The sequence below is a fragment of the Sinocyclocheilus grahami genome, unplaced genomic scaffold (genome assembly GCF_001515645.1).
Source record: "Sinocyclocheilus grahami isolate Dianchi unplaced genomic scaffold, SAMN03320097.WGS_v1.1 scaffold1246.1, whole genome shotgun sequence".
In the NCBI taxonomy this organism is placed as follows: Eukaryota; Metazoa; Chordata; class Actinopteri; order Cypriniformes; family Cyprinidae; genus Sinocyclocheilus; species Sinocyclocheilus grahami.
The window spans coordinates 52,265-63,128 of NW_015506425.1; the positions used below are offsets into that span (position 1 = coordinate 52,265).

The 10,864-nt window shown below is 35.6% G+C and overlaps 1 protein-coding gene across 1 annotated transcript in view; it reads right to left on the bottom strand.

Moving 5' to 3' along the window:
• Positions 1-7,254, bottom strand: part of LOC107568456 (ceramide kinase) — a 13,365-nt gene extending 6,111 nt beyond the window's left edge. The window contains exons 1-9 of the mRNA XM_016254424.1: positions 6,932-7,254; positions 4,761-4,856; positions 4,535-4,672; positions 4,305-4,433; positions 3,508-3,571; positions 3,101-3,246; positions 2,878-2,952; positions 2,250-2,402; positions 1,968-2,073 (exon numbers count right to left, since the gene is read on the bottom strand). Coding sequence (XP_016109910.1) covers positions 1,968-2,073; positions 2,250-2,402; positions 2,878-2,952; positions 3,101-3,246; positions 3,508-3,571; positions 4,305-4,433; positions 4,535-4,672; positions 4,761-4,856; positions 6,932-7,058 — 1,034 coding nt within the window. The 5' untranslated portion in view covers positions 7,059-7,254. The remainder of the gene's footprint in view (positions 1-1,967; positions 2,074-2,249; positions 2,403-2,877; positions 2,953-3,100; positions 3,247-3,507; positions 3,572-4,304; positions 4,434-4,534; positions 4,673-4,760; positions 4,857-6,931) is intronic.
• Positions 7,255-10,864: the final 3,610 nt, after the last annotated feature.

The following is a 10,864-nucleotide window of genomic DNA, read 5'->3' on the forward strand; positions in this document are numbered from 1 at the left end:
GTATAGAAACGTTTATGAAAGTGTCACTCCATAATACAATAGCAAAATATATAAATATGTATAGTATTTTTATGTTACATTAATCAGTGTCTAGCGCACCTTCCTAAGGAAAGGATATGGACCAGAAGACATTGCAATTAAAGAAGTTAAAGAAGTTCCAGATCTATACTTGTGCCCTTATTATTTCAGTTATTTTGCCTTTAATGTAAATAAACATGTGCAAACAATATACTTGCTCTTGTGAATTTATTTGGATGTTAATTACATTGTGCAAGCTGTCTCTTTAATACCGCGTGGTTTACATACATGTTGCTGCTGATTGGGCTGACATGTTTGACACACCCACCAAACAAGAGAAAACGCATCTCAAACCCCGTTGCACACCGTTTCCAGGAAACATGTCGTTCAAACCGGAAACCGTAGCAAAACGGTGCACACCGGTTTGAGCTTGAACTTGCCCCAGGGCCATCTAGCTGGCTAACGATAACGTCAGCATTTTCTCGTCCTTTGATTGGATGGTCAGCATACTAGCTAGCAAACAGCATCACTGTAAATAATTTTATTAAAACGTAGTAAAACTTCTATTTCTGTTTCTCAGGTTTAGATTTTCAGTGCATTTTGAAAAAATATTTGCCTACTATATTTAGTCAATCTAAAAACAGTTGTCCTAATGACTGCGAAAAACAACCACCACACACCTCCTCGGCACCGGCTCTGTGAAAGACTCGTGAAGATGAAAAACCACTAGAGTATGGTAGGTTAATTTTCATTTTTGACTATTTTATCGCTTGATGCATTGTATGCTGATGTTATTTGCGCGATATAAAGCCAGGTTTAAGTTTCCGTCAGAATATCTCAGTTTCCTGAGTGGAGCTGTATTAACTGCTCTTTTCCTCCGGCCGCAACGGGGAGATGAGAGTCACAAAGGTACGTTAAAACACATGTATACACTTTTCTTCATCGTCTTGTATGAATTATTTTAATGTTACTTGCTCACTTTCCTAGTAAAGCTGTGCTAACCAGTATTTTCCTCCCGCAGTGCATTATGATGGTATGAAGAGATGGATTAATTCATGTAGGACACCACTGAAGGCCTAGTTGTAAATGCACGGCCCGCCACTGCATTACATGCTGTTCACACATTGGCAGTGATGAATACTTGAAAATGCTTTCATATTGCTTTCATTTTGCCCATAGAAACAAGTAGCTAACTTTAGCTAGCAAGCAAATTCACAAGTTCTAAAGCAGCACAGCTATTTACAAATTGCTCTTTTCTTCTGTCATGTAATGACATTCAGTGAGCAATATCTGATAGTATATATTTTAGTACATACTTAACCAGTTAGCACTGAGCACCAAAACAGCTTCTTTCATTGTTTTTTTCCAGTTGGATCCAACCATGGGAGAATTAAGACTCCATCTATGGATCCAACAGGATGTCATATGATTCACTTGCATCTAGCCAAAAACTGATATATAGAGGATATAGTTGATAGTAGTATTAACACAGGTGAAGAAAGTTATTGTATTATCTGAGAATAAGATAAATATTTTAAATACAAAATACTGTCTCTCAAAGTATTTAATTATAAATTACATTTATTTACATTTTGTTTTGTCCAGCAAAATACGATTAAATAAAAAAAAATACATATTTTAAATACATTTATTTAAAATACTGCCCATCTCTAAAAATTTTCATATAAACCTACACTGTAAAAAAATATTTTTCAAACATATAAACAAAGATTATTGGAGTATGTTTTACAAGAAAATACTTTTTCAGTCTTTCTACTTCGGAATTTGAAGTTTAACTGAATTGGTTAATTGCTGTTTCTCTGAAATTTACTAGCAATTTCTGAGTGAAAATTATTTCTACACCATTTTTTTGTCAGTGTATATATTTATATGCAAGTAAAATGTTTCTAATGTGATTTCCAGATAAAAGGACGAATGCAAATCTTTACCCTGAGAGGCAGCGAGTGTTGTCCCGTGGGCTGGAGCTATGGGAATCAGCAGGGAGGTATTGCACTAGTCCTGGATAGCTCCTGTTACACAAGTACACCATACAACCTACAAGCAGAGCAAACAGACATGGAAATACAATCAGAGATGGGACTGAGGACTCTTTCTCCTCTCACAATCATGATTATAAGTATTAAGGTAAGTAATAAGTGTTGACCTATCAGTGTTCAGTATAAACTATATTTTCAAGTGATTTAAAGACAGTTGACTCCTTCTGTTGATACCTGAATAATCATATCTGAGAGGGCCCATCCAGCGGTGCCTCTCGCTCTCTGCCAAAACATCTCCATAGAAACCGTAGCCCACCATAGAGACAGAATAACGCACCAATGTTGACTGATAATGGACAGAACACACATCCAGAGGCTGAGAGTCTCCTGGTGAGTAAAAAAGGAAAAAGATCCAGTTATGTAGTCTATTCATCCTTACTCATATTTCTGTTTTCTAATCTATTTTATATTGTGAAACAGAGAAGATTTTTAAACAAAAAGAAAAATGCTAAGAAATGTTAATAATAATAATAATAATAAAACAAATGAAAAAAAGTATATTAATATGTGAAAAAATATGTTTAGACCTTATAGACCAATGGTCGGCAACCTTAGGCACATTTGTTACAATTGGTAGCTTTACCACGTGAGTGATAAGACAGAGTGGAACATTATTTTTATATTCTTCCTTTTTAATTATTTAATTAAAACTGCATATGTTCGTAATTTTATTTAGGGCTGCTGTACTGTGGGTCATTCTGCACTGTTTAATTGCACTTACAACAGCCCTGCAAATGTTATGAACTTTGATCGACTTCTTATGGTTTATTGCGCTTAAAATTGAAGATGATGTGAAGGTTACCAATGATGATGTGCAGCGTCGATGTCACAGGGTCATTATTGCCCATGGTAGTGAAACACACACAATCTGTAGAGCCTGTGGAGAAGAGTAAACACAAGCAGGTAAACTAACACTCCTCTCACTATCTAAACCATGCATCTGACTGATACATCAGTGCTAGGAACAGACTGCAGTCGCCACCCTCTTCCGCACATGTCAGTCACGGAGCTATGCAAACATTCACCTGCTGGAATAATGCCAATGTGGAGGTCACACGGCTGCAGCATTACGGTCGGGTCATGTTCTGAAACTCCCGCCTCCTGCTGGGTTCGTCCAATCACACCGTGCAGCAGCTCGCTGAACATGCCGTCTCCACCCACGCAAATGACTCTGAAGGGGAAAAAAAGATTTGACTGAAAATATGGAAGATCTTTTAATAACCTTCCTAAAACCTAAATATTGAGTATTATCAGCAGACTTGATCGAAATATATTTCTATGATTACCCTTTTGGTATTTAGGCAACACTTCTGTTTAAACAACAAAATATGAAGGACGGGCTCATATGACATGAACTATTACAATGACACCATTGTTACCACACTTCCTTGAATCTTTATTCATGAGAAATGACCACAGAAGGATAACTTACCCATCAAACCCTGTTAAGTCTTTCTTCAGGATGTAGTCTCTGGCCTGATTTGCTCGTTCAGTCACTAGAAGCAAGAAACATCCCCCAGTTTTATTTCAAATCACTCTATATCTTTTTAAAGGGGTCATATAATGTGAAACCTATAGTTGCTCCATGTATGAATTGTCAGTACACAAAACCAGTCCAAAAATTGAATTTATTTCATTATTAGCACTATTACTCATTTCATAATGAATCCAATCATCATACTTATTTTTTTTATTATTATTAATAATTAAACATGCTGGGGAAAAATATTATATACAGTATAAAAGGCTGCATATATTTGATCAAAAATACAGTAAAAACTGTATTCCAAATAGAAATCTTTTCTACCAATTTAATGCATCATTGATAAAAGATTAATAAAAATTTAATTAAATAATTTAAAAAGCAATCTTATTGACCTCAAATTTTTGAATGATAGTGTGCATATATGTAATGTAGTATAGTATAGTATAGTATAGTATCCTTTTTTTTAAAGAATGTGTTGCATATTTAGTTATAAAATAAAAATAGACTATAAAAATAAACAAATAATGCAAACTAATAATAGGGACATGCATACAAAATGTAATTAATTTGATTATATAACTTCGCTACTTAATTGAGCCCTCTTACCAAGTCTCGATAAAGATCTACGGGTGTTACTTGAGAACCGTACTACCTGACGTGCACGGCGTATCACAGACCAAGCAGGGGGACACTTGATAACTGCTCAGTTATTGAACGGTACAGATAGAGTCTCAGTATCTCACCCACAACATGAGAGCTGATGCCAGCCAGCTCAAACAGAGGGGCCACTAGAGAGTGAAAGATCTGTTTCCCCCTCTTCTTTCCTCCGAAAGGATTAATGAACACCAACAACTGGTGAGGACGCGAGGGGCCTGAGAAAGGAGGAGTAGATGAAGGGAGAGATGTTAATGAGTCATTAGAGAATAATGAGTGTGGATGAATGATCAAGGCTGATGTTTTCAGCTTTACATACTGTGGGTTTTGAGTGCGGTTCGGAGTTGAGTGATCCATTGATCCCGGACACCCCGGCTAGGACAGCAGAACTGGGTCCTGCCCAGACTCCATGGTGCTCTAATGCCATTTCCTTTGCTGTTGTGCTTCACATAGAATACTTACGTGATTAGAAAAAGACAAAAACAAGTTTAGTCTAACGCCACTGTATTTGATCCCTATGCAAAAATTCACTTTCAGAAACTTACATGTAAAATCAAGATCAGTGTCCTCTACTTTCTTCTGGGGTTGGATCTCAACTCGACCCTCCTTCACCCCAATCACCTCTGACACCGGCACTGAAACTAAGAACAACAGACAGACACTTTACGCTCTTGCATAAGTGATATACCCGTTTCTCATATTCTCAAGAAACATTCCACCATTCCTACTCGGGCCTTTTTTTAAGCAGACGTCTTTTATGTTCAAGGTGTACCATGTTTTTTGTCAAGCCTGGATGGTGCTGTTCAACTCGTTTTGAGGTCGTCAGAATGCAGTCAAAGACAAATTGTCAGTAAGCAGGGACTTTCAAACATTATTTTCATTCATCAGATGAGCATTGAGCAATACACTTATATGTTTTGGGATTATTCTATTGAATCCAATCCAACTCTGGCTCTGGATCATGTTTCAACATCTATATTGTAATGCAAATAAAAGAAACTCAAATAGAACTATGGCTATATAGCACACAAAGTATGTCTAATCTTTTTCTGTATTTCTTGTCAATTATTAAACTAATAATAATGGTGCACTCAGCATCAAATCATATGGTGGTTAATCATCTACATATAAACGACTGATGTGTCAAAGGTACAGTCAGTACGTTTTTATGGCTCTTCATCCAAATACTAATTATTAACAGCAAATTATTCTATTATTATTTTTAATGTTTTTGTTACTTATTAACAATAAATGCTGTTGACCTGGGCTCATATATTATTAAACATACTATTATTATTAATATCAGTACCTCAGTCCATTACATACAAAGTTGTTTTTTTCCTTTAGAAGACAGCAATCTTCATCTCATGTGAGTAAATAATTTTTATATTTCTCAAAATTGCTATTTATTTCTTTGCACAAAATGTTTATACGAAGCAGAAAATGACTGTGTCATTAATCAAAAATAATGGTAAATTATGCATTTAAATTATTATATTGCAATTAATTATCTACCAAAATAAGAGTGGCTTTAAGCAACTAATGGTTCAAAGGTGCACTCGTTAAGTTTTTCTTTCTATTGCTCTTCTTTATGTCAATACCAATCATTATTAGCAAATTATTTTATTTTAATTTAAATGTTTTTTTGTTACTTATTAAAAATAAATGCTATTGACTTGGGATTATATTACTAAACATAGTTAATTAATAATATTAGTAACTCAGATGGTCATGTGATGTCAACATGGCAGCGCCCATGAGGGGGCGACCTGCTGCCTGTAGATATATATCCTCCTGAGACCCAGCTATGGAGTTTTTGCCTCTGTAGTGGACATTATATTTTAGTGAATTTCTCTGAGACCTCACATGTCTCAGTTTTATGTCTGGATGTCCTGTACAGAGCACATTCAGGGCTTTCCAGAGATACCAAATGATTGGATGTTTCACCGTGACCACTCCCTCTCCTTGGTTTTTAAAAATGGCTGACATTAATTTAGTGATAAAACTGTACATCCTTATGGAAATATGATTATATTTTGTAATGAAACAGGACATAATTTCATGCATGTCCACTGTAGAGGTCACCAGGACTAAAAGCATGATTATTATACATTTTGGGAGACAAAAGAATTGAATAGGAAAACAAATTATATATCAATATTCTTATGAAATATTAGATATTATTATGAAAATCTGGCCAATTACTACTCCCATTATTACACTTCTTTTTTAATTCACAAAGCTTTTTATTTCTGGTTCTCAGGAGGATATATATATATATATATATATATATATATATATAAGACTGGAGTCTTCATCTCATGTGAGTAAACATAATTTAAAAAAAAATGTATCTCTCAAAAGTGCTATTCATTTCGTTTATAATTATCAATGGAATGCATTTAAAGAATTTTGCGGTTACTCATCTACAAATTTTAGTGACTTAACGCAAATAACATTCACACTACCTCAGTATAGGACCTTTATATCCCATGTAATTTTGTCATACACCCTAAGCACACCCACAATATGATCTGGAGTACACGTATTAGCTTTTAAACCGACCAAGAAATGAAACAAGATATAAAGAAATATTTATCAACCAAGCTATCTGCTTTAAATAACAAACAGCTGTCTTAAAACTTTGTCTGCCTGTCTACAGCACCTAGACCGCATTATCGGGCCTCAGGTGAGTCTAAAAAGATGAAGATCGTACTTGTTTTCTTCTCCCGGTTTCTCTTGTCGACCTCAGTCCAGCTGAAGTACCATCCACTCAGGGAAGCCCTGTAGCGTTTATTACCGATCCACAGACTCGACTCGACTCTCACCGAATCGATCTCCATCGCCTCTCTAGTAGCCTTTCATTTATCTAGTAAACTTCATGGTCCTACAAGCATTCAGCGATATTTGTATCCATGCAAGAATTTCGAATTTCTAACATTTGAAGCGAACAAATCTAAGCTTTAAGTATGTTTAAACGTTGGTTAAAAAGAGCCTCCGTGTGACATAAGTTGATGTAAGGCAAGTTCCGATACATGAACCCGGCTGCGTCTTCTTTGCTATTAAATGCTTTACCTATTTGACTGTTCATGCACCTGTCCTGGAACATTTGCATACGCATCTCTCATTGGATAAACATTACATGAATATGCAGATTGTAACCGGTATTCATTATTGTAACAGATCAGGCAAAACGGGTTACTTTCAAAAGCTTTCTCTTATGAAGTTAATTTCAACTTTATGAAATAACACTTAATTTACGGTGTCTCGTGTTATTAATAAGTTAGGTTTTATGGATTTTAATGTTGGAATAAGTTCTGTCTGTGTAATGGTGGGCGGAGCTAGTGAAATAAATAGCCTACTACACATAAATAATCTGTAAATGGACGCTGTCGAAATATAAATTACGTATGGATAAATAAAATCACCGTATAACCTGATGGGAATAGCAATAACAGATAGGATATTAATGTAAGCTTGTCCTTTTTCTGCAACCTTTGTTTTTACAGTCAACATACAGTTGGTGACTGACTGGTATGACTAGCTGACATGAAGGTTGAAATGTGTTATGGAGTGTCATGTTTTTGTTTTGTTTGTTTTTTCTTGGTGCTGGATGCAATAACTGAGATTAGTCTGAACACATACAATATGGACATCAAGTGTCACCAACACAAGTGCCAGTCTTGCTGGACTGCATTAAGCACACCTTACTCATCGTTGGTCTATTTTTGTGTTTCTTCTCTTCCTTTATATAAATCAGGAAAGTTGACTTTCCTGAAAAGCTGCTTAACTCGCCTGACTGCAGCATGAAAAGGATTCCCTAAAGATTGTATCTCCTAACAGAATTGAAAGTAATCGAATCGTAAACGTTTGTTTTAACCGCCTTCACATGCCAGCATGCAAGAATAAAAAAGTTGCATGCATCTTTTGTCGCTAATAATTCTTTTATTTTCATATTGTATGACATGCCGTCATTTATATTGATTTAGACCTTAATTAAAGTGGGCATGACACAAAAAGACGTATGCCCTCCCAAAAGAAACCCTTTTCAGTCTTTTCCAGTCTGGTTTTAATGTACTTGTCACAAGCCTGTACTCTGTATTTCAGAACAGTTACTTGTAACTTCCAGCAGGTGGAGACAACAGTTTAGATATGCATATACACTGCTCATAGCAAAATACAACTGATATTGTTTTTGCTAAATTTAATGAGATACCTGTTATAATCAATAAGATTATTCAATATTCATTTTTTCTTCTACGTTTTCAGTTTTTAGATTATTTTCCGATATTCATGTGTTCCTTTCATGCATAATTTTCCCTCTCAAGCTGTCATTTTGTCAACTTGGATGTGAGGGTTTAAAGAAACTTAATCCAAAAATATTAAGGCGTGAGCTATTTAATTACAGTCAGTTACATCATCAAATGTAACAATCTGACATCATCCATTTCATGTTACAAGCAACGTGCGTCTGTATTTCCACAGATACAGTGATGCATCTCGGCTGCTTTCTCAATAATCATTCTCTACCGTTTTGTTTGGGAGTTGCTAGAGGAAATCCAGCTGGGCAGATGAAGTCTAAATTGAAAACAGCTGCTACACAAACTCATGGCAAGACAGAGGCATATTTTGTCCCCGTTATGGATGTGACTGGGCATGGAAACAGATCCTGTGCAGATGTCCTTGTGATACTGGTTGGAGAAAATTCTGAATGGCTGAACAGAAAGAGATGACAGAAGTGATCAGGGGGAGTGTTGATTTTCTGTGGGAAACTTCTTTTATTATTGGGTTAATGCACTAACTGCAACTATTGACATGAGTTTTTTAGTCTTATATGTGGCTATAAAACTACATTATAATATTATAATTATATACATCTAAACGCTTCTTTATGCACTTCTTTGAGTTAGTTTCTAATAGCCAAAGGCAGTCTTGGACCATCACTGGTGGCTTCACAGTTTTATAGATTTATAATTTGCTAAATAATTATAATTTAATAAAATAATTTTTCTTTCAGGGTAAGGAGGTCAATATAATTTTATGCTATAAAAAAAGAGTCTGCCAAGAGAAATGTGAATAACAGCTGTAATCAACATTGACATCTTCAGCAGAGAGTTTTAAGAGCTTCATAAGTTATGCGTCATTAGGTGGTGCTACTGCCACAAAGTGATCTAAACCAGAGCACATTTACTTGGAGACTGTGCAGTGCTTAACAGCAAACAATCAACTTTAAGCTCATGATCAGGCATCGTAATCAAAAGTGATATGATAACTTTGGCTTTAACTTTGGAATAATTTTGACTTTACAAAACAACCATACTTTCAGAAAATGAATAATACAAAAAATAATAACCAACATACTGTAATAGTCTCCAAAATGTATAAACATTTAATTGTAATCATTTTATATCAACTTTATTAATGTTTCTTTCTGCATCTTTCAAAATCAAGCTGAAGTGACATTTTACTTATATAACAAATACTCATGATTCATAGGCCTTAGATGTAGAGCTGTAAATTCAGGTTTTGCTTTTTAAATAATATTTAAAAGTCAGATGCTTTCTGATTATTTGTCATTGGTGTTGTTTTAAAATATGATGTCAAATAGCACCATACAATTTTAAATAGCTAATAAATCTCTAAAAACAACACTACGCAGGTAAAATGATTAAATAAGAATTATTTTATATTTTTGCTATAAATGTAAGTGTTCTGCATTACCTGTATTCATATAGACAAATAAAAGTGAAAATAAGTGAAGTGACATGTGGCCAAGTATGGTTACCCATACTAGGAATTAGTGCTCTGCGTTTAACCCATCCAAAGTGCACACACACAGCAGTGAACACACACACACTGTGAACACACACACCCGGAGCAGTGGGCAGACATTTATACTGGGCGCCCGGGGAGCAGTTGGGGGTGCCTTGCTCAAGGGCACCTCAGTCGTGGTATTGAAGGTGGAAGAGAGCGCCGTACATTCACTCCCCCCACCGACTTACCCCTGTGAAAATAATAGACGCCAGTGGTCAGAGATTCTTAGCAGGCTATACAGTCATTTAACCCTCCTGTACCTTTTGGAGTTAGTTTAACTAGTTAGTTCAAATTAGTGATGCCTTGGAAAGCCTTTGATGTTGACAAGACCTTCCATTAGCATGAGACCCAGTGTTTTATCAAATATTTTGTTTATTTTATTATTATTATAAAAAAAAAAAAAATACAACTGGCATTGCATATGAATTTTGCTATAGTGTAATATGCATTTGGCATATTGAACACATATGCATATTTTTTAAATGAGCTTATTTGCACCTGGTAAAGTTACAGTGCAAAGTATATATTGTGTATTTTTCATGTAAACTTTAATTTTGTTTAAAAAAAAAATTTTCCCCCTAATACATGAAGTACTTCTCCTTAGTAGAGGCGTAGTCCAGCTGTAAGATCCCGGTCCCGGAATACCATTCCGCCTCTTTACGCCAGGCGCTGGAAGGCTGTGTCTCAAATCCCAGTGAGCTGCCTATCTAGACAACACATCTGGGCGTCATTCTTCTGGGCATCGTATACGTTTCGAGTGGCTTTCCGTGTCTGCTGAGCAGACCCCAAAATATGCTGTCTGCCTAGGCAACTCGCTAGGATTTGAGACACAGCC